The following is a 21,895-nucleotide window of genomic DNA, read 5'->3' as shown; positions in this document are numbered from 1 at the left end:
CCCTCCCTCTCACTCACACTCAGTCCCACTCACTCTCCCTCCCTCCCCCTCCCCCCCTCTCTCCCTCCCCCTCCCCCTCCCCCTCTCTCCCTCCCTCTCACTCACACTCAGTCCCAGTCCCTCTCTCTCAGTCCCACTCCCTCCCTCCCCTCTCTCTCTGTCCCACTCCCTCCCTCCCTCTCTCTCTCCCCCCCTCACTCAGTCCCCCTCTCACTCAGTCCCACTCCCTCCCTCCCTCTCAGTCCCACTCCCTCCCTCTCCCCCCCTCACTCACCCGCCGCTGCCACCCGCCGCCGCCGCTGCCACCCACCGGACGCCGCCGCCGCCGCTGCCTCCCGATGCCGCCGCTGCCACTGGACGCCGCCATTTTTTTTCTGGCTCAGACCGACGTGCTCGCCCGCACATGCGCGGTAGAGCTGGTCTCTACTGCGCATTTGCGGCATGTCGGTCATCCTTCGTTTATTAGGTAGGATAATACCCTTGAGGCACATGCAGCAAGAGATTAAAAAGTGCCTAGAATGCTTGCCCCCTAATGATATAGAGATGGCTGCCTTTAGTTATTAAAGTTAGAGAGGTCAAGATTTCATATCAGCAGTGAATATTCATGAGATAAATATACTGTAAAGGATACAGGTAACCTAATGTTTTAATAGTTAAGCTTTTTGGCATGCTTTGAGGGAGAAAAGCTGGTATTTATTTTATGCATGTCCTTTACTCTTCAGTTATAACTTTATCAGGATAAATCTGGCACACTAATGATTGGAACTGTTCTCGAGCCCGTGGCTGTCAGCGGGCTCGAGAACAGACGCCGGCAAAATTGAGCGTCGGCTGTCAAACCCGCTGACAGCCGCCACTCCTGTCAAAAAGGAGGCGCTAGGGACGCGCTAGTGTCCCTAGCGTCTCCTTTTGCCCGTTTCTACAGCCAGGCCTCATTTAAATACTGTATCGCGCGCACAGGCAAGAGTGGCCTGTGCGCGTGCCGGGAGAGCAGGCGTTTGCCCGCTCTCCCGCGGACTTTACTGAATTGGCCTGACTGTAAATTGACATGCCAACTGTTGTTTGTAGTCAGGATGGCGGTAGCCAAAACCTAGAAGATAAAGGCCTATCTACCAAAGATTAATTAACCAAAAGTTGGGAGATCTGTAGGTTAGAAAGCATATCTATTAGAAACCATTCTGAGCAAAGTATAAAATCTGGTCTTCCTTTTTTATAAGCAATTATTATTGCAAACCTTCTATCCGACAGGGAAATGCAGAAAACAAGCCTGAAGAAAAGAGAAACAAATGAAGGCTCTGAGTTCTCTACACCCCTCCCCTTCCCCCCCCCATTACCATCTGTACGTTTAATAATCTAATAAAAAGCATTAATTTTAAAGTGACATTTGCTTGCACTGCAGTAGTCATAAGGATGACTTCTGATGCGCCAGATCCTGCATAGGCCCCGAGTGAAAAGGATACTCTATCCTCTGTTTGCTGTAGGGGACACACATTACTTCCAGTGTGGCTGAGTCATTTTTTTTAGAGCATCCTAATTTGACCGTTGCTTTTTTCATGTATTGATTGCCATAGTCAGACTACTTTGGAGAAGGGGCTCAGTGTGAGTGAGCAGAGGAGGATTGTGCAGTTCACAATTCTAGTCATCCCATGTCCTGCATGCTGCTTGTTACTCTGTTTACAAGGCTTATCTGGTTTCTGTAGTGCCCATCTTTGTATTTCTCAGACCGTAATCTTTCAGAGCTCTTGATGTTCAACCCCATGCATACTGTACTCTTCTGTGGCATTATGCACCCTCTGGAGGCAAAAACAAGTCATTTCTTCTTTTTTTTTTTCTGTACTTTATTGGCTTTTTTTAAATCGATCTTTCGAGGTTTAAGTCTTTCTTTAAATATGAATTTAAGATTAGTGTGAGTCTGTACTGCCCCATCCTGCATATGTGTGCATTCTTCCAGTTCTTATTTTGTTATATAGGTTTTGTGCATCTTGAAGCTTTAGGTAGGCTAAGATTTCATCACATATGATTGGAAGAGATATTGGGAGGCCTTAGATTAGGTTACATTAAACATTTTGCTGAAATTTGTGGTTCATTTGTTATGAGTCTGGTTTGTGCCCTTCACTACCTTGCCCAGTTATAGAGTGTGATGTCCTCTGGCAGATTCAAGGATTGTTTTCATTGCTTCAGTAAAAGGGTCCAGATGTGTATACGTTGGGCATACCTCTCCGTAAAGGGCTTAGTAATTCTTTCCAGTGTTTGTATTTTCCAGGCTTTGACTAGCTACTGTTCTACCTTCAGGTCACATGGCATTTTCCAGTTCTTTACCAGTGTAATTCTGGCTGGCTGTGGTAAGTGTGAGACTAGTTTAGTGTAGAGTCCAACATCTACTCATGGTTTGTGGCTTTACTTATCCAGTCTCGTTTAACTATTGACCGGTATTGCCTTTTGATTAGACATTCCCACCCCATGTGAAAGAAACTATTTCTACTTCTTTTTCCTTTCATATATTACTCTTGAATCAGAATTTTTGCATGAGCTTAATTGTGCTCTTAATACTCGTTCTATAGTAGTAAAGCCTCAGCTTATTTATGACTTAATCATAAATTGCATTTCCTCTTTCTTACTGAGACCTGGATTAAACCAGGTGATAATTTATGTCTTCAACAATCCTGCCCCCCCCCCCAAATTACAGGTTTTTGAATAATAACAGATCTAAACGTCAGGATGGTGGCACTGCTATTCTTTATCAAAGTGATATTAATATTAATGTTTAAAGTCCTTTTCAGTGAATTTCTTTTTCTTCAGCTCCGTAAACCTACCAGATTTAACATTTTTTTTATTTATCAACCTCCCTTAGTTAATTTGTTGGAACTTCATAATCTTCTGATGTTGATTAATGAATGTACACTGAAAAATTCTCATCTTCTACTTTTAGGAGACTTTAACCTTCATGCAGATGAACCTGACAAACCTCTGGCAGCTAATGTTTTTTTTGGCTATGCAAGGTTTATCTTTCAAACAATGTCACCTTACCCACACACAATCTTGGTCATATTTTAGATTTACTTTTTGTTTCTGAACATGTTTGGATTTTAGATAGTTCTGACAATTATTTTCCATGTACTGGAACTGATCACTTTCCATCTCTAAAGCTATTTCACACTGTACCTATTCAAGAAAATCTTCTCATTAGAAATTTAAAAAAAAACAAAAAAAACAAAAAAACCCTAGATTTAGATAAACTCTCTGAAGTGATTTCTTTTCCCTCCGATTTTTCATCATCATCTTTGGAACAGGTTTCTATTTTGAATCGGATTCTGAAATCAGGTTTGGATAAAATTGCTCCTTTTCAATCGCTATCGCAAAAATAATTCTCATAATTCTCCTTGGAATCACTCTGGGGTTAGAATTCTCAAAAGGCAAACTAGGCACTTGGAACACATCTGGCACAAGACAACATCAAAATAGGACAGGTTTTGTTTAATTAATAGCACCAAACAATTTGTGAGGTGAAACTTGCCTAGAAAAGATTTTATAAGGCTCCTATTGCTAAATCAGAAAATAAACCTAAGGCTCTCTAAGTTGGTATCCAAGCTCTCTTGTTTGAAGACCTTTCCTGATTCACTCTCTACTTCTTACTGCACATACATTTTCAATCTCTTTTCAGCATAAAGTACATGTTATAAGGCCTCTTTTTCTTCGTTGAGTTCTGGTCTTAATCAGTCCTATCAGAATTTAGCATCTTGAAGATTAGAGAATTCAGTACATTTTGAATCTTCCTACTTCTCAGGAAACAGATGTTCCCACTAGCAGACTTGTTCATGTCAATAAAATTTCACCGGGTGCACTTTCTTTATTATTGAAACAGCTTAATTCTGTGTCTTCACCCTTTAATACTATGCCATTTTATCTCGATAAAAATCAAAATTTAGGATTTTTGCCATTCATTGCTGATATTGTCAATATGAGTCTCAAAACCTATAATTTTCCAGTCCATCTCAAATCGGCACGTATTCACCTGGTTTTAAAGAAAAACATTTGGATCCTGAGGTTTCTGATAAATATCATCCTTCTCACCCTTGCTAAAGTCATTGAGAAAGTAGTTGAATCTCAACTATCAATGTTTCAAAAACTATGGCTCTTCATCCTAAGCAGTCAGGCTATAGGAAGGGTCATAGTACTGAAATATCTCTTACCTCTCTTCTTAATGAGATTGGTCTTTGTTTGGACAGAGGTGATGCAGCTCTTCTTGTTTGTCTTGACCTCGGTGCTGCCTTTTAATACAGTAGATCAACAACACCTACTGAACTGACTGATTGTGGTGTCAGAGAAAATTTGTTGCAATGGTTCAAATCTTTTTTAGAATGCACTTATAGTGAAGGCTGGAATTCTAAGAATTGTGCTTCAGTCCCACTTAGTGATGTCCCCATACTTTGCAATTTATATCTCTCTTCTCCTGCTACTCTAATTCAGAGTTTGGGTTTCTCATGGTACTTTTATGCTGATGATATTCACATTCTTGCTAGTGTTAAACTCTAATCTACTGACAATCTGTCAGAGTTTAATAACTGTCTTTCTAAAGTCTCAGACTGGTTATACTCCTCCAAGTTTGAAGGTCATTCCTTCAAAACTGAAGCCATTTGGTTCACTCGCACTTTTCTTCTGCTCTTCCATTGCCAATGATAGGTTGTGCTATCCAATTAAAAATAGTTATTTATATTAGGCTTCACTTTTGACAACCAACTCAGTTTTTCTCATGTTTCCAAAGTGCTTAAGTCTGTATATTTTTTTTCTCAGATTTATACGTCATCTCCAGCCATTTTTGGAAAGTTCTGATCTAAACATTCTAATTCATGCCTTTATCTCTCGGCTTTATTACTGTAATGTGTTATTACATGGTTTTCTGCAACTCAAAATGACTTCAATTAGCACAAAACACAGCTGCTAGTTATTTTTTTACAAATCTAAATATGATCATGTCACATCTTTGTTTAATTTACATTGGCTTCCGGTATCTTTTTGTATCTTATTGAAAATTGTATACCTTTTAAGGCTTTGAGGTAGACGCTCCTTATCTTGCCTCTGCGATTTCTCCCTATCTTCCTTCTCGTCAATTATGGTCTTCACAACAAGAACTTTTAGGGCTACCTTCTATTCATAATATTTTTTTTGAAAGCTCAGGTGTAATTTGTTTTTCTTACCTATTTTCTCACCTTTGGAATTCTTTACCTCTTAATGTTCGTCTTGAGAGATTTTTTTTTAATTTAGGAAGGCACTAAAATCTTATGTTTGTATAGGCTTTTTCAGAATGGATTGTTAAGTAAATCAGCCAATATGTTTGACATGTGACATTTTCTTATTTGAATTATTTTCTGTATCTAGTTATTTTATCTGAATATTGCTTTGTTAGCTTTGCATATTTTATTTATACATCGCTTTTTATATCTGTAATTGCGATTAATCAAGTATTAATAAACATAAATTGTGCTGCGTTGGACTTACATAAGTATAACATTGCCATTGAGGATGGGTGTGTTTTAAGGAGGATTTGCATCTACTGTTAGTTGCCAATGTATATTTAAAACACTGTGGCAAGATCTTAGTCATGAGTCTAATGGCTTTCAGATCCCATTAGTGCAGGCCTTAATGTGCAGAGGTTCTTTCAGTTAATTCTTCTTTGAAGACTTTGTATGGTTTTCACACAGGTTTTTTGGAATATTTCTGAACAATATTTTTTGATTGTATGTGGTGATCTCAGAATTTGTTTGACTGGTTCCTCCTCACAAAAGTGGAAACAAGGAGTCTGAAAACTACAAGCGAGTTAGTCTAACCTCTGTGTATAAATTAATAGAACTGCTGCTAAGTCAATTTCTGAAATCCAATGAATTATAGGGTCTGAGGCAGCATGGTTTTTACCAGAGGTAAATCTGATCTTAGACAGATCTAATCAATTTCTTTGGCTGGGTGACCAGAGAATTAGGAGTGCTAGATGTAATGTACGTTAATTTCAGCAAGGTCGTTGATTCCGTTCCGCAGAGAAGATTTATAAACAGTGTGTCCTAGGTATAGGCCCTAAAGTGTTTGGGTTATAAACTGAGTGGAAGGCAACAAAGGATAGTAAACTGAGTTGCCTCCAAGGAAAAGGGAGTTACCAGTAGAGTGTTGCTTGGCCTAGCATGGCCGGTTATGACACATCGAGAAGGTGGTGGGAATTGAGCCACAGGCTAACAAGGCACTTTTTAAAAATTTATTTAACAGTGCCACTTAACAGGATATCTTTGAAGATTAGCTGAATACAAATGAGTCAGCTAAGCTAGCTGGATAATGTTGCCCTGCTCCAGATTTCCTCTTTTTTTTTTTTCCTGTCTAAATTTCAACTCGATAATGACTTATCTGGCTATAATTTAGCCAGAAAAGACAGTGACCCAGTATTCAAAAAGTTGCCTTTTAGCCAGATAATTTGTGAATTATCCAGCTAAATGGCTTTCTTAGTATTTGGATAGGTAGATCCAGGACCAGAGGGTTATGCAGCTCTACCAGCAGATGGCGACTGAGCAAAGTAACGTCACGATATACATACCCCTGCACAGACATTAGCCTGCCAGTATTCTCAATCTCCCTACTGGGGATTGACTTAAGTTTTTTGGTTTGTTTTTTTTTATAGAAGGAGAAAAGAAGAAAAAGTTTATTGCCCCACTCGCCTGTGGTGATACCTTCTCTCCCTCAGTCAAGCTTCCTGAGGTGATTTCTTTAAATTCTTCCCTCAGAGCGCGGCGGTGAAGGTATATGCCCTCTCTCCCCACAGCCGGAGACTTACTCTGTATTAGGCTGGGAAGGGCTGAGCTCAGGTAAAGAGTATTTACAAAAATTACAATCCAACATCCGTTCCTGCCTCCAGGGGAGCTTGGGGGACATGGGCACCTTGGTGGGTTGAGCAGCCTTCTGGGTAAGGCCCCGCTTACAGGTTTAGATTTTTTGCTGTGTGGTAGGATGTGTCAGTGTTCACGCACCTTTTCTCTGTGTATAATGCTGCCCTCTTCAAGTACGTCAGTTCACGCTTGCATACCCGGCTGTGCACCTAGCTGGGTGCATAAGGGCACTTACCTGGGCACTAAGTTGTGTGCATAAGGGTGCCTAGTTGAGGAGACAGTGGTGCGCTGCAGGACACCTAGACGAGTGCTCAAGTTGGGTGTCTATCTCAATAGTCTATTAGGCATCTAAGTTTTGAGCTCCTGTTTTGTTTTTTTTTTGTTACAAGCACCTATTGCGAGCACAGCTGGGCACACACTTCTCAGATGCATGTTTAGAGCATGGTGTTAAATGACTATGGCACCGATAGCAAAGAAGCCTTAAGCGTCTTACCCTTTGTGCTGCTTGCCATGTTCAGGCATCTCAGCTAAGCATTCCCTCTAACTTGAGTCAGCACTGTTTGGAGGTTCAGGGAGATTTGTCTCAGTCTGATTTTGCTAAACCCAGTCCTTCCCAGCATGATGTGAGAATGGAAAAAGTTGCCAGACGTTTTGCCTGGAATTGAGGCTCCCCTAACTGGTTCTTCAGTGAGGGAAGGTAGTTCAGTGGGTGCAGGTCAGATGCCCCCTGGGTTTATCTTGGACTCCTCTGCCTTTTCTTGGGTGGAATTTTGTCAAGGGCTGCAGTCCTTTCTTCTGGCGTAGTCATTGGCCCCAGTCGGTCTTAACAATTCAGGATCACAGGCTGCGAATTCCCGCCTGCCTTTTGCTGCAGGTAAGCATCTGAGTACGTCTAGACCTGCTGCAGGTCACGACTAAAGGGACCCAGCACGGATGATGAAGCTGATCCTTACTTCCTGGAACCATATAAAACTGTGCGTTTCTTTCATATAGATGTTACCAGCTTTGATTTCCCAGACATTGAAAATGTACCAGGGGCTGATTTCCCAGACATTGAAAATGTAGCAGGGGCTGATTCCATGTCTGAGCCAAAGAAAGATCCCATTTTAATTTCTTTGTGTAAAGCCTCATGTTTCTTCCCTATTATGGAGGCTATTCAAGAATTGATTGATCTTGAATGGGGCACCCCGAAAGCTAATTTTAAAGGGAGACAAACCTTGGAAGGGCTGTACCGCCTGGATCCGGCTGTGAGAGAGCAATTGTATTTTCTGAGAGTGGATGCGCTTGCGTTTGCTTGACACCAAGCGGACAGCTATCCTCGTAGAAGGGGGAGTGGTATGGAAGGATGCACACGATAGAAGAATTGAGGCCATCCTTAAGCAGGCCTTTGAATCGATGGCAATGAATTTACAGATAGCTTCTTGTTGCTCCCTGGTGGCTCGCTCTTGTTTTACTTCTCTCTCAGAAAGTCGATGAATCTGGAGTGAATTCCAGAGCAGTGATGGAACCAGCAGCTGCCTTTTGGTGGATGCGGGCTGCAACATGGTCCGCACTTCGGTCAGAAGGATGGCTTCAGAAATTGCAGCCAGGCAATTAGCTATGGCTTAGGAATTAGTCGGCTGATACAATTTCAACATTTAATCTTAGGAAATTGCCCTTTAAGGGATCACTCTTGTTTGCAAGTGAGCTGGAAAAAATGGCCACTAAGTGGGGGGAGGCTCAGGTTATTCGGTTACCAAAGGATAAGAAGCAGACACTGCGTTCCTTCGGCACAAGAGATTATACCAGGGGTTTCAGACGCTTTCAACCCTACAGAGGAGCAGCCTCCCAGAGGACTCAGCCTTTGAATAGGTCTCAGTCCTTTCGTCCCAGGCAGCCCAGAAGGGATGCAGGCTCAGGTAGTGATGCTCCTTGAGCCTCTCAATGAAGGTGTGCCGACCCATCCCCGGGAACTGGAGATAGGAGGTCGCCCCTTTTTTTTTTTTTTTTAATTAGAGGTGGGTCAAGATCACGTAAGACCAGTGGGTTCTGGAAGTGATAAGGGATAGTTATGCTCAGGAGTTTCTCAGTGTTCCTCGAAATGTTTTCTGGTGTCTCCCTGCAACTCTCCGCAGAAGAGGCAAGCAGTAGAGTGTACATTAAGACTTGTCCGTGCCCAGATGTCAAGAAAATATGGTCCAATAATCCGTTTCTTTTGTTGTGCCCAAGAAGGAGGGCTCATTTTGCCTAGATCTCAAGGGAGTCAACCGTTTTTTACTTGTTTTTGCATGGAAACCTTCTGCTCAGTGATAATGGCAGCACAGTCAGGGGAGTTTGATATCCCTGGATTTGTCAGAGGCATACCTGCTTATTCCCATCCGTCTGGAGCATCAATGGTTTCTGCTGTTTTGAGGTGACATCAGTTTTGAGCGCTGCCTTTTGGGTTGGCCACTATGCCCAAAACCTTTTCCAAAGTTATGGTGGTGTTTGTGGCAGTGTTGAGAAAGGATGGCATTTCTGATTCACCTGTACTTAGACCAGTGGTTCTCAACCCTGTCCTGGGGACCCCCCAGCCAGTCGGGTTTTCATGATATCCACAATGAATATGCATGAGAGAAAGTTTGCATACACTGCCTCCATAACATGCAAATTTTCTCTCATGCATATTCATTGTGGATATCATGAAAACCCGACTGGCTGGGGGGTCCCCAGGACAGGGTTGAGAACCACTGACTTAGACAATTGGTTAATTCGGGCCAAGAGTGTGGAAGAGAAACTTTGAGTCTCAGGCAAGGTGATCTTGCTACAGGAACTAGAATGGGTGGTGAACTTGGTCAAGAGCAATCTACAGCCCTCCCAGACTCTGGAGTATCTTGGCCTTCAGTTTGACATGAAGCAAGGCAGGGTGTTCCTGCTGGAGAACCGCATTCAGAAGCTGATGGCACAGGTGCAACTACTGACAGAAACAATACGCCCGACAGTGTGGTTTTATCTACAGGTGCTCAGTTTGATGGTAGCCCCCTAGAGGTGGTTCAGTGGGCAAGGGCGCATATGCACCCTTTTCAGTGCACATTACTGGCTCGTTGGAATCCACAGTCTCAACACTATTCAATACAGCTTCACCTGCCAGTGGAGATCAGCATACAGCTGCAGTGGTGGTTGCAAGTGGACCATCTAAGGAAGAGGGTTTCTCTACGATCACTGGACTGGCTAGTACTCATGATGGATGTGAACCTCCTGGGTTGGGAGGCCCACAGACAAGAGTTGATGGCACAAGTGCGGTGGAGTACAAAGAGTCTCTCTGGAGCTTCAATCAGCTGAAACCCTGGCTTCCTTATGATTCATCAACAGACAATGCAACGACAGTGGCTTATATCATCACCAGGGTGGAACAAAGAGTTAGCAAATGTGGTAGGAAATAGCCCAACTCATGGAATGGGTGGAAGTGCATCTTCAGAAGAATATCAGCCTCCCATATTGCAGAAAGACAATGTAGGAGCTAACTTTCTCAGTGGACAGAGTCTAGACCCAGGAGAATGGGAGTTGTCAAGTGAGGCGTTCTAGCTCATAGTGGACCATTGGGACCTATTATTTCTAGACCTGCTGGTGACATCTAACAACGTGAAGGTTCCTCACTTCAGTCACAGGAGAGATCAAAATTCCTTGGGCATTGATGCCCTCGTGCAGGAGTGATCGGTGGGCAAGTTCCTATATGCCTTTTCTCTGTGGCCCATGTTGGGGAGAATGATTCGGAGGATCGAGAGTCACATGGGGATGATGCTTCTGATGGTGCCAGATTGGCCCAGGAGGCCATAGTATGCAGGGCCCGATAGACCCTCCTATCCAATTACTGGTTCACAGGGATCTGCTATGGCAGGGGCATGTTCTTCATGAAGACCCGACTCGTTTTTGTCTTATGGTATGGCCCTTGAGAGAACTTGGATGCTGAAGCATGGATATTCCACTGCAGTAAATTCCAACTTGCTACGAGCAAGAAAGTTCTCCTTGCAGTTCTCCATGTGCAGATTTGGCCAGTGTTTGAGGCTTGGTGTGAGGCTCAATGTATTCTCCCTCATTCGGTTAAGATCCAGTTCATTTTGGAATCTTTCCAGGGTGGATTGCAAAAAGGGTTGGCCATTAATTCATTGAAGATTCAGGTGGCAGCTCTTGCCCGTTTCTGAGGTCAGGTGAATGGTGGACACTTGTCAGCTCATCCACATGTGGCTCATTTCTTAAAAGGTGTGAAGCATCTTTGTCCTCCCCTGCGGTTGCCAGTCCCCTTGTGGAGTCATAATCTGGTTTTGGATTTCCTGGCGGGTCCTACTTTGACTGCTGCACAGTGATTTGTCCCTGCTTATGTGATTGGGGGAGAGGGCCATCCTAAGTTGAACTTGTGTGTCCTTAGTCCCACCCCTGTGCAAGTATGCATGTAAGGAACACCTTAAGCTGATCTAGTTTGTATATGGGTTTTGTCTAAAATGGGGGCAGGGGGTAGAGGAGCATAGCTGGTCCTGCCAGTGAGCTGGAAGATCATCCTTGAGGTTACTTACATTGAAAATGTGTTTCTTGTGGCATTTTGTTCTGCACGTAGAATCTCCGAACTGCAGGCATTGCCTTGCCGGGAACAGTTTCTCCGAGTAATTCTGGGGGGCGATACAGTTGCGAACTGTTCTGTCTTTTGCCAAAGGTGGTCTCAGATTTTCACTTGAATCAATCAATTTCCCTTCCCTGCCAACTCTGAACATGGAGAGAGATGTGCAGGAATAACGCTTGTTATGGTCCTTGGATGTCATGAGGCATATCTTGAGGTATTTAGAGGCTTCTAAGCCTCTCAGGAAGATGGTTCAGCCAGAATAGCCTACTGGATTAAAGAGGTAGTCATGGCCACGTAAGTGGATGCTGAGCAGCTGTTGCCTAATCAGGCTAGGTCTCATTCCACTAGGGCTTAGGCAGTAGAATGAGCCCTAGTGGATTGCTGTCTTCTGAGATTTGTCGAACTAGGCAATGGTCTTCCTTACATACGTTTTCCAGGCATTACCGCCTAGATGTGCAGGCCTGGGAGGATGCAGCCTTCACATGTGCGGTATTGATCGGACTGCAGGCAGTCTCCTGCCCTGTTCAGGTGTAGCTTTAGTACATCCCACTGGTCCCGGATCCATACCTGATAATTTCCTTTCCTTTAAGGATAGGTGGATCCACCTTCCAGCCCTCGGCTGCTGGATGTTTATGCTGCTGTCCTGCATGGCTGTGTGTTCCAGAAATTACTGGTAAGTGTCAATCCAGTCCCTAGACTGGTGTTGTTATGTTCATTGTCTGAGCTCGGTATTTTCCGGTTAGCTGAGTGCTAGAGTGGTTGTCTGTTAATAATTAAGTTTTGCTTAGTTTGTCCACAGTTGGCTTTTGCAGAGAATACTGGTGGGCTGATGTCTGTGCAGGGGTATATATATATATATATACTCTGACATCATCTTTGCTCTGATTCCATCTGCTGGTAGAGGTCCTGGATCCACCTATCTTTATTAAAAAAAAAAAAAAAAAAAAAAAAGGAGATTATCAGGTAAGTAGTAATTTCTGCTTTAAATATGTACCTCCTGATTTGTTTGCAGGTCTGCCTGTGATTTGTCCCTGCTTATGTGATTGGGGGAGGGGGTCATCCTGGAGTTGGACTTGTGTGTCCTTAGTCCCACCCCTGTTACAAGTATGCATGTAAGGAACACCTTGAGCTGATCTAGTTTGAATATGGGTTTTGTCTGAAACACAGGCAGGTCCTGCCAGTGAGCTTGGAAGATCATCCATATATGCCAAAGTTGTGTGCTGTACTTAGCTTTACAGAGAGCACACAGCATGTTCTTTACCATTAGTTTTGCAAAACAGGACACATTTCTGAAGGTTTTGCTTCTACTTTTTGTTCCTAGGACTTTTTCCTGAGCACTTGATTGAAGTGCTGAGCAGAGAGTTGGCCCTGGAGTGTGACTATAAGAGGGAAGCTGCCTGCGCTAAGAAGTTCAAGTGAGTGTACAGTCTTCTCTCTTGTGTGCATTGGGATGGTGGTGTGCAGCTGGATCATCGCAAGCAGCATCTAGCTCATGCTTCATGTTGTTCATTCAGGAGGCTCCTTAATAGGTTGATAACAGATTTAGAGAATATTGCCAGGACAGCACCCACAATTAAATCCTTAATATAAGGTGTTGAATCTCTCCAGCTTCCTGGGGGTTTAATGCCATAAGAAGCCAATGGATATAAATTCTAGGTCCTGTGCAGTTAATTATTTTCCAAGTGGAAATTACATATACAAACACAATGGGAGTAATAGTCACTGGCTGGATTGGAAACTTAGCCGGATAAACTTATCCAGCTAACATTGGAGGGATATTCAAAGGTACAGCCACACTATTGAATATAGCTGGCCATCTTTTTAAGAATCTTTTTATAGTTTTACATATAACAATCAATAACCCACAAGATATACAGTGCAATAGCACAAGCATTCCCCAAATCCCCCCAAGCCCTGCCCAGCGGTGATTGAAGAAACTGAAAACTTCATAGTATGGCACTGTCCAAGGCCCCTAGATAGACAAATCCATTATATTCAAAACTTTGACATGTCCCATTGGACTGGTTTCCATCTGCAAGCTAGAACTGGGTGATTAAAAAAGAAAATAGTTAATGGATCTTATCCCTTAGCTCTGCAGGGAGCATAGAAAGAAAAGGGACCATATCCCTTGAATGCCTTATGGCGCTCAGCCTCAAGGGGTCAACTGATCTATATTCCAAAAGTAGGAACTGGAGCATAGATGACTTCCAAACTGCAATAGATGGACCAGCTGTATCAAGCCATACGTGCAGGATACGTTTCTTTGGCGCCATGCTATCTGTAATAAGAAACTTGAAATTTTCAGTCGTTGATCACTCTGCATACCCAAGTATACAAAAGGTTGCTGCTCAGGATATATCCAAGTGCAACAAAGTGACCAAATAATCCCAGACAGAAGACCAAACTAGTTGAATCATTGGGCATTCCCAAAGACAATGTAGAAAAGTAGCATCAGTCATGTCGCATTTCACACGTTGACTAGTCACTGCAATATCAACTTTAAACGCTTTAAGTGGCCAGAATTCCATCCAACTTACAATTCTGTATTGCATTCCTCTAAATTCTATGCTGGGGGAAGTTTTAGTTACGAACATGTTGCATATAGAAATATCACATTCAGTAATTGTAACTGAAAAATCCTTACTCCTATCTGGCTATCTTAAAGATAGCTGGATGCTCTCACATTATCCAGTTAAACTTTAGCTGGATAATGAGTTAACCAGCTAAACTTTAGCCAGATAAGTGGGGGAGGTATTACAAAGTCGGCATTTAACCAGATAATTTGTAAGTTATCCAACTAAATGTTACTGAATGTTGACCTCAGTGTGCCAATGTTGTAAAGTTGGGGGAAGGTGTAGAGTCGTCTAGTCCACTGCTTTGGAGTTTAGAATAAATCCTCCATATTACTGGAAAATAGTACATTAACTTCTGGGGTTATAATTTCAGATTTTTCTGCTCCTCTGCATGGCATGCATGGAGACCAAGCAGCAAGCACGGGACCAGGGTGGTTGCTCTGCTCACTTCCGCTTCTGGGTTAACCTTTCACGGTTAAAGTTTGCTAAACTAAAACATGCCTGTGCTGATCTGCCAATGGAACCGAAAACTCCTTATTGAAATTCTACTTCAAAAGTAGAAAAAATAAGCCCATTCAGACTGCGTGGCCATCCTCTCGGAAGATGGCTCTGTAAGGCACTATGCTTTTACAGGGTAATCTTCAGCTGCCCTCTCAGGACTGAAGTCTGTGTATAGAAAGTTCAGGCAGACTTTAGTTTGAATTTTCAAAGCTGACAATGCGCAAGTCCACTTTGAAAATTCCTGGGTATGTGGGGAAAGAGTACCAAAATATACATGTACAGCTGCTCCTGAGTAGCTGTAAATATGTACATGTAGGTTTATGTGCATGTTTTCAAAAAGCAAAATTGTACGTGAAAATGGTTTGTCTGCGCCATCTCCGCCCCCCAGATCACCTCTCTGTAGTCTGCACAGAAGTATGTGCAAAATGGTTTTTGTGCACACTTCTGTGTATGCAGCTCCAGGGTCATTTTCACACAGTCAGGGGCTCTCTTTTGGGGGTGGTGGTTTGTAGAATGATTAACCTGTGGAATTAAGGGAGCTCACGGATTTCAAACGGTTTCATAAAACTTCTTTGATTTTATAATCCACTTAGTATGGCATTGCCACTATAGGTGGAATAAAAGTGTTTTAAATAAATGCCATTTACAATTAACCAGGTTTTGTGTGTGTAAACAACTTTGAAATATTATCGCCTTAAAGTACTTTTCAGGACCCCATTTGGACAAAGTAAAATTTAGTCCTTGACACTGCAACAGATTCTCTACCTGTGGACACCATTATTTGTGGAAAGCTGCTGATTATTGCAGAGAGCCCTCAATATCTATAATATTCAGCATGGTCTTCAATGATTGCACTCTAGATATCATCATTCAGTATTAAGCAACTATATTTGTATGCGTGTGGTCCAAGAGCCAGGTCAAATTGCATATCTTGGTTACCCTAAAAACTGGACTTGTCTGGCACTTAATGGCTAGAGTTGATTACTTTGGATCTATACATATACCTGTGATCTATACATATACCTGTACATCTCTGTCCTGAAAATTAAACCCACATTTGTTATATTAAGCTCACTGAGGGGGAAAGTGTAGTTTTGAATGCTTCCACTTTCTGCACTCCCAAAATGTTCTGTTTTCATTTTCATTGTAAAGAAATGGTCAGGGCAAATGAGTCACTGAACTGATGGAAGTTGGGCTTACAGAATGCCACAACTCAAGCCTCTTGTCCTTTGGGGCTGTTGGATGGCTGGCATGTTTATCTCCGTCTCGTCGGAGAGCTGATGATTGTCCACTGCATGGGTGATGCCTGCTGGGGTGAGAGGCGCTCTCTTAGTCCTTAGTCAGTTGGAGACCCCCTCTTCTCATCAAGGTGGTGATGTGATGTCAAGAAGTGAGAGGCTGGTTTGTGGGCAAGAGAATTAGAGTTGAGTATTTAGCTAATTTTCAGGAATTGTTTTAAGAATGAAGATAGATACGTTTGCTGCTAAGAACACAAATAACATAGCCTGTCAGCTGTGCACTTTCTGTCTGGCCAGTGCAATATCAGGGTGCGAAAAATGAACGCTCATGATTGAGCACCCACTTTCCTAATGCACACTCATTCACGTCTCCCGGGTGTGCAGTGAGGTAGGCAAATGAGCTGCTGCATTAAAAAGGAGCCGCTTGGGGAAATTGTGCGTCCCTAGCACTTCCTTGATATTGGGCACCCAGAAGTGGCTGTGTGTGAGTTGGAAAAACGGATGCTCAATTTTATGAGTGTCTGTTTTCCTAACCTGTATACAGGCACAGGTTAGGAAAATAGACACTTGTTAATTGAGCATCCATTTTCCTAACCTGACCACCGGCAAGACATTTTTTTTTTTTTACCTTACTCTTTTGGTTCCTTTGATTTAATGGCACCAGTATTTTCTGCTTTTCTGTTAACTTTAGGTGCTCTTCAAGACTTAACACCTGCTCTGGGGTTGGCGTTAATTTTTGAGAGCAAAACTGTGCATTCAGGCGCACATTTATTTTTTTTTCATAAGTGGGTAAAAGCTAATAGCCTCATCAACATGAATTTACATGTGATGAGCGCTATTAGCTACACGCTGGTTTGGATGCATTTTGGATGAGCTAATCCCCTTATTGCATAAGGAATTATGGACGCACATCCAACCACAGGTTAACCAATGCACTACCTGCAGCGCACGGTATTGCAGCGGCACATGTGTGTGTTAAAGGCAGCTCTCAGAATGACTGGAAATGCCTGGGATGTAGCAGGCGGGTGTGATAACTTTGTGAGAGATCTGTACTTTCCCTGCAGGGAGCTGCTGAAGGACCATCCTTTCTTCTATGTGCCCGCTGTGGTGGATGAACTTTGCAGTGAGCATGTCCTGACTACAGAGCTTGTGTCTGGCTTCCCACTGGACCAAGCAGAAGGACTCAGCCAGGAAATTCGAAATGAGGTATTTTATAGGCACATGGGGGTATGGGAGGGGAAAAAGATGAAAATGTATTGGAGTTGATAACACTGGAGGTGTAAACAGTGACGATCACCCCCTCCGTATGAGCCAGTCTTGAATGCATTTATGGACACTAGACATGCTGTTGCTCCTGCCAGCATGGCACTGGAATAACATGAGAACTTTCAGAAAGGCAAGTTTATCCCTCAGCACATTGCCCAGCACGGAATGAATTGTCACTTATTGGCAAATGTAATTTATTCTTCCTGTTTATTTCTTTCCTTTATACCCATAGCACTCTAGATGAATTACAATAAAACAAACGTAACATCACATAGACACAATCTACAACAAACTTTACAAAACAAACAGTTTTAAAAATTAGCTAATGGAACCTCATAGGTCCCTTTGGATGTCTCTCTGGAGCAGCTACAGAGCAGGCAGATCTATAATAAAAGGGAAACATCTGTTCCTGTTCATTCCCCAAATCAGTCCAGATGCATAGGTTTTTCATCCCTATCAGCAGATGGAGAACGAGAAGAAAAGCTTTACTGACACCATGCTACTTAAGATAGCTTGTCACCTGCAGTCCCTCGGAATTTCTCTGTCACCAGCAGATGATAGCGGTGCAAAACCTGCAGTCGGCCTGAAAAAGACAGAAATTACTCCCAGGTGTGTTAGGCTCCGTTCTGGGGCCATCCCCCTGGTTGAGCAGGGGCGAGAAGGGGGTCAGTGACCCCCGAATGTTGCTGCGCCCGGATTTAAGTGTGGAGATCTTGATAGCCAGTGGTCTGGTTCCCTCAGATCAGCTCTAATTTCTCTTTCCCAGGTCTGCTGAAAGCGCTCTGGACACACAAAAAGGAAAATTCACCCCTTCATTTATTTCTGAGGGCACTGTTTTTTAAGTTGAAAAAAAGAAAAAAAAAATGCAACAGTCTGCATTTCCTGGTGGGGAGCTGTGGTGTGAGGGAAAGAAGGATCAAATCAGAAGACCAGGGCTGTGGTGCAGTCGTGTGGTTTTCAGTGTCTGGGAAGTCTGGTGCCATGGTGAATGAACAGCTGATGCAGGGTGGTGAGTGACCACGTGGCGCACATGGTGGCTCCTGCTGAGCGCAGGAAGCGCTGAGCTATGATGACAAATGCTGACTTCGGGCTTCTGCAGGGAAAGGAAGGTGCCTCCGGGGTCGGCAGTGCTGCAACAGAGACAAAATAGCAATGGCAAAGAAGCAAGCTTTCATGGCACCAGAGTTAGGCACTTTGAGCCTCCCTGGCAGCACGGCTACCACGGCCATTTTGTTTGGGCCCGAGGTGCAGGGAGCATCGGGAGAGAGAGCTGACTCTTCCCTAACGGCTCTCTCCTTTTTCCCTATGCAGATCTTACTTGTTAATGGTCACTCTCTCTGCAAGGAGGTCCCTGGGGAAGACTAGGACAGGGAGGTATTCCTTTTTTTATTTAAGCTGTTTTTCCTTGGGGGTCTGTCTCTCGGGAGACAGGTCTGCTCGGTTCAGTGGAGCTGTCTTTTCACTGGTGAGTTCCTTCTCCTACCGAGAGCATGTACGGCCCAGGTCCCAGCATGGAGGCAACTACGGAACGAGGGAAATGCTGCAGATTATGTGGGAAAATTTTGCGTGTGAGCTCTTCAGGGCTGTGCGACCTATGTGTATATGGCGAGGGAAGGCAGCTTAGTATTGGCAAATGTGGCCCCAGAGGGGAGAAAGTCATCCTGATCAGTTGAGGCTGGCAATGCTGTTCTTCTTGACCGTGCAGGAACCTGTCATTTTAGCATCTGTTCCCGTGGTGCTGGGAAGATCAGGGGAGAGGGGCCTGATTCTCCTCTCCATTTTCCCCTGTGATCTAAGAGTGCCCAGGAGGGTCAGAGAAAGTTGAGGATTCCTCCAGAAGAAGATTCTGTCTGGTGAAGCCTTATCAACTGACTATGTGCTGTTAAAGCACAAAGCCACCTTAACAAGGAAGGGATTTTCGGTAAAGTGTCCCCCCAGGGGGTCTAGAGCACCCCTAGGTATTCTCAGTGGTAAGTAGCACACAGATTTTAAATCCGTCTGCGGGCTCTGATGGAGAGGAGGATCCCTCGTTGGAACCTCCGGTGGACAAAGATGAGGACAACGATCACTCAGGGGAAAATCCCTGTGGCAGATTGGGACAACCCCATGAGAGTCTGGCTCCTCTGCAAAGAGGAATTATTTCCCGAATTGTAAGACATCTTGGCATTAGAGAGGTTCAGGTGAAACATGAGCATGAGGGAGAGGATCCCATCATGGAAGGACTTAGGGTACTGGCAAGAGTTTTTCCCTTCCATCTTACATTTTAATAAAAATGTTTTTAGGGAGTGGGATACGCTTGAAGCTAATTTAAAAGTTGATAGTGATGGCAAAGCTGTAACCCCTGCCAGAGGATGCGTTGGAGCTCCTTAGGCTGCCTAAGGTGGATGTCAGTCTCAGCAGTGACCAAGAACACTACCATTCTGGTGGCTAGTTTGGCTGTGCTGAAAGATGCTCAAAACTAGAAGATGGAGATACATTTTAAGATGTTTTAAGTCTCAGCATTGGGCATACAGGCAGAGATGTACAGTAGCTTTATTAGATCTGTTTGTGCTGAGTTCAACAGCCTCAGGTAAAGGGAGCAGGAGCCTCTGCTGCTTGAAGCCTTCATGGTTTCTCCATGTATCTCCAAATACAAGAGGGCCGTGGTTCATGTTACACTACAGCGGCCTCTAGAGTTGGAAGCAGTGGTCCCCATGCCCATTAGGGTAAACGAGCAAGGAAGATATTCCATCTATTTTGTGGTTCCCAAAAAGGGCACATTTCATCTCATCCTACATCACAAAAAGAATGCTTTATTTATTTATTTATTTGGCATTTTTATATACCAACATCCGTTTGCACATCGTATCGGTTTACAAATAACTTGGAACTTGTAGGCAAGGCCTTTACATGGAACAGTAACTGTAATTAAAAGAGAAACAAGAAACCAATTTACAAAAGACGAAAACTAAATTACAAAAATTACAAAAATAATCAGTGACTGTATCACAGAGATTTCAGATATCAATCCTTATAGCTATCTCGTTTTTCCATGAAGATGTTGCACTCACTCATTGTCATCCCTAGACCTCATGGAGGCTTATCTGCAAATTCCCATGTGGAAGGAACTTCACAGCTTCCTTAGGTTTACTGTGTGGAGGAAGCATTATCTGTTTCAAAGCTCTTCCCTTTTGGGCTTGTGATGGCTGTGGTGACAGTCCTCCACAGGGATGGCATTCTGGTTCATCCTTATCTGGATGACTGGCAGCTTCGGGCAAAATCAAATGAGATTTGTCAGCAGTTGGTGTGGTGAGTGTTACAGCTGTTACATCCCTGAGTTGGGTTGTGAATATAATGAAAAGCCACCTTTCTCCCGCAGAGCTTTCTGCAATGGACGCATATGCGCAAACGCCCAGGGTACCAGATCCAGTGTAAAGGCTATGAAGCCAGGTACCTGAAAGTAATCCCGAACCCTGGATTCCAGCAATGAAGCAACTGCCACACCCTGACTGCACTGGAATAACTAAGAGTGCAATTCGAGACCAAGGAAGGCAGCGTGTTTCTCACTTCGGAGAGGATAAGCAAATAGAAGGGATAGATGTGGCAGTTGCTTCATTGCTGGAATCCCAGGGTTCGGGAGGCTTAAAGGTAGATTTTAAAAGACGTGTGCGCAGTTCCCAGCACGCGCACATGTATGGCACCTATTTTATAACATATGCGCATCACTGCGCGCATGTTATAAAATTCTATACCCACGCGCACATGCACGCTCTATTTTATATCTGCGTGCGTATGTGCAGGGGGGGTGATTTAAAAAAAAACATGCAGTGACGCAAACAGCCCAGTTCCATCCCAGTCCACTCCAGTAAAGAAACGTACTGGGAGGGAATTTCCCTAACCCCCTAACTACTCTGCCTCCCTTTCCCCCTCTCCTCCCCGACCCCTAAAATCCCTCTTCCTACCTTTATTTTTGTTTGTTTTAAAACTTACTCGTTCTGATGAGCTACAGTAAGTTCTGCATGCCAGCCAGCTGCCGGTGTGCATGTCCCTGGGGCAGGACATAATGGCCACTGTCCTGGCCGGCCCCTACCCCGCCCCTTTCACAGGGCCCAGTACTTCCACGTGTATCTCCTGGTATTTGCATGCGCTGGGTTCTTAAAATTTACCCGTTAGTGTCTAGAGGATAGGGTTGCCCCATTACAAGCCTCAGATACTCACCTTTTTGCAGAAGGAGCTTCAGAAAGGGCTAGCCCTGAGTTCTCTTCGGGTACAGCTGGCAACGCTGGCCTGTTTTGGGAGTGAATCCACAAATACTCTCTTGCATCGCACTCAGGAATTGTGAGTTTTCTAAAAGTTAGGCTGGTAGTGCCTCCTTGGCACCTTAACATGGCCCTGAGGGCATTGTGCAAAACACCTTTTGACCCTTTACAGAGGGCATCATTGAAGGACCTCACCTTAAAATCGATTTTCTGGTAACAATTTGTTAGGCATGATGTATTTCAGAGTTATGGCCGTTGTTGTGTAAGGACCCTTCCTTCAGTTTTTGGAGGCTGGTGTCTTTGCGCACGGTGCCTTCCTTTTTACCTAAAGTGGTATCTGCTTTTCACCTCAGGCAGTGGAATTTCCCTCGTTTCATTTACATTTACATTACACTTATTTAGATTTCTGAATCGCCTAACACAATAAGCCTAGGCGATGAGCAGGTTTACATACATAATCATAATTTTTTTTATTTATTCTGCTTAAGAACATAAGAAATTGCCATACTGGGTCAGACCAAGGGTCCATCAAGCCCAGCATCCTGTTTCCCACAGAGGCCAATCCAGGCCATAAGAACCTGGCAAGTACCCAAAAATTAAGTCTAGTCCATGTTACCATTGCTAATGGTAACATGTAATCCGCTTT

At 43.7% G+C, this 21,895-nt stretch overlaps 1 protein-coding gene across 4 annotated transcripts in view; it reads left to right on the top strand.

Moving 5' to 3' along the window:
- The window catches only part of COQ8A (coenzyme Q8A), a 351,468-nt gene that overhangs the window by 283,912 nt on the left and 45,661 nt on the right, over positions 1–21,895 (top strand). For all 4 annotated transcript variants that reach the window (XM_029593040.1, XM_029593043.1, XM_029593041.1 and 1 more), the window contains 2 exons: positions 12,755–12,848; positions 16,810–16,951. In XM_029593040.1, coding sequence (XP_029448900.1) covers positions 12,755–12,848; positions 16,810–16,951 — 236 coding nt within the window. The remainder of the gene's footprint in view (positions 1–12,754; positions 12,849–16,809; positions 16,952–21,895) is intronic.

This window comes from Rhinatrema bivittatum, chromosome 3, assembly GCF_901001135.1.
Source record: "Rhinatrema bivittatum chromosome 3, aRhiBiv1.1, whole genome shotgun sequence".
Lineage (NCBI taxonomy): Eukaryota > Metazoa > Chordata > Amphibia > Gymnophiona > Rhinatrematidae > Rhinatrema > Rhinatrema bivittatum.
This window is presented reverse-complemented; position numbering and strand designations above follow the sequence as displayed.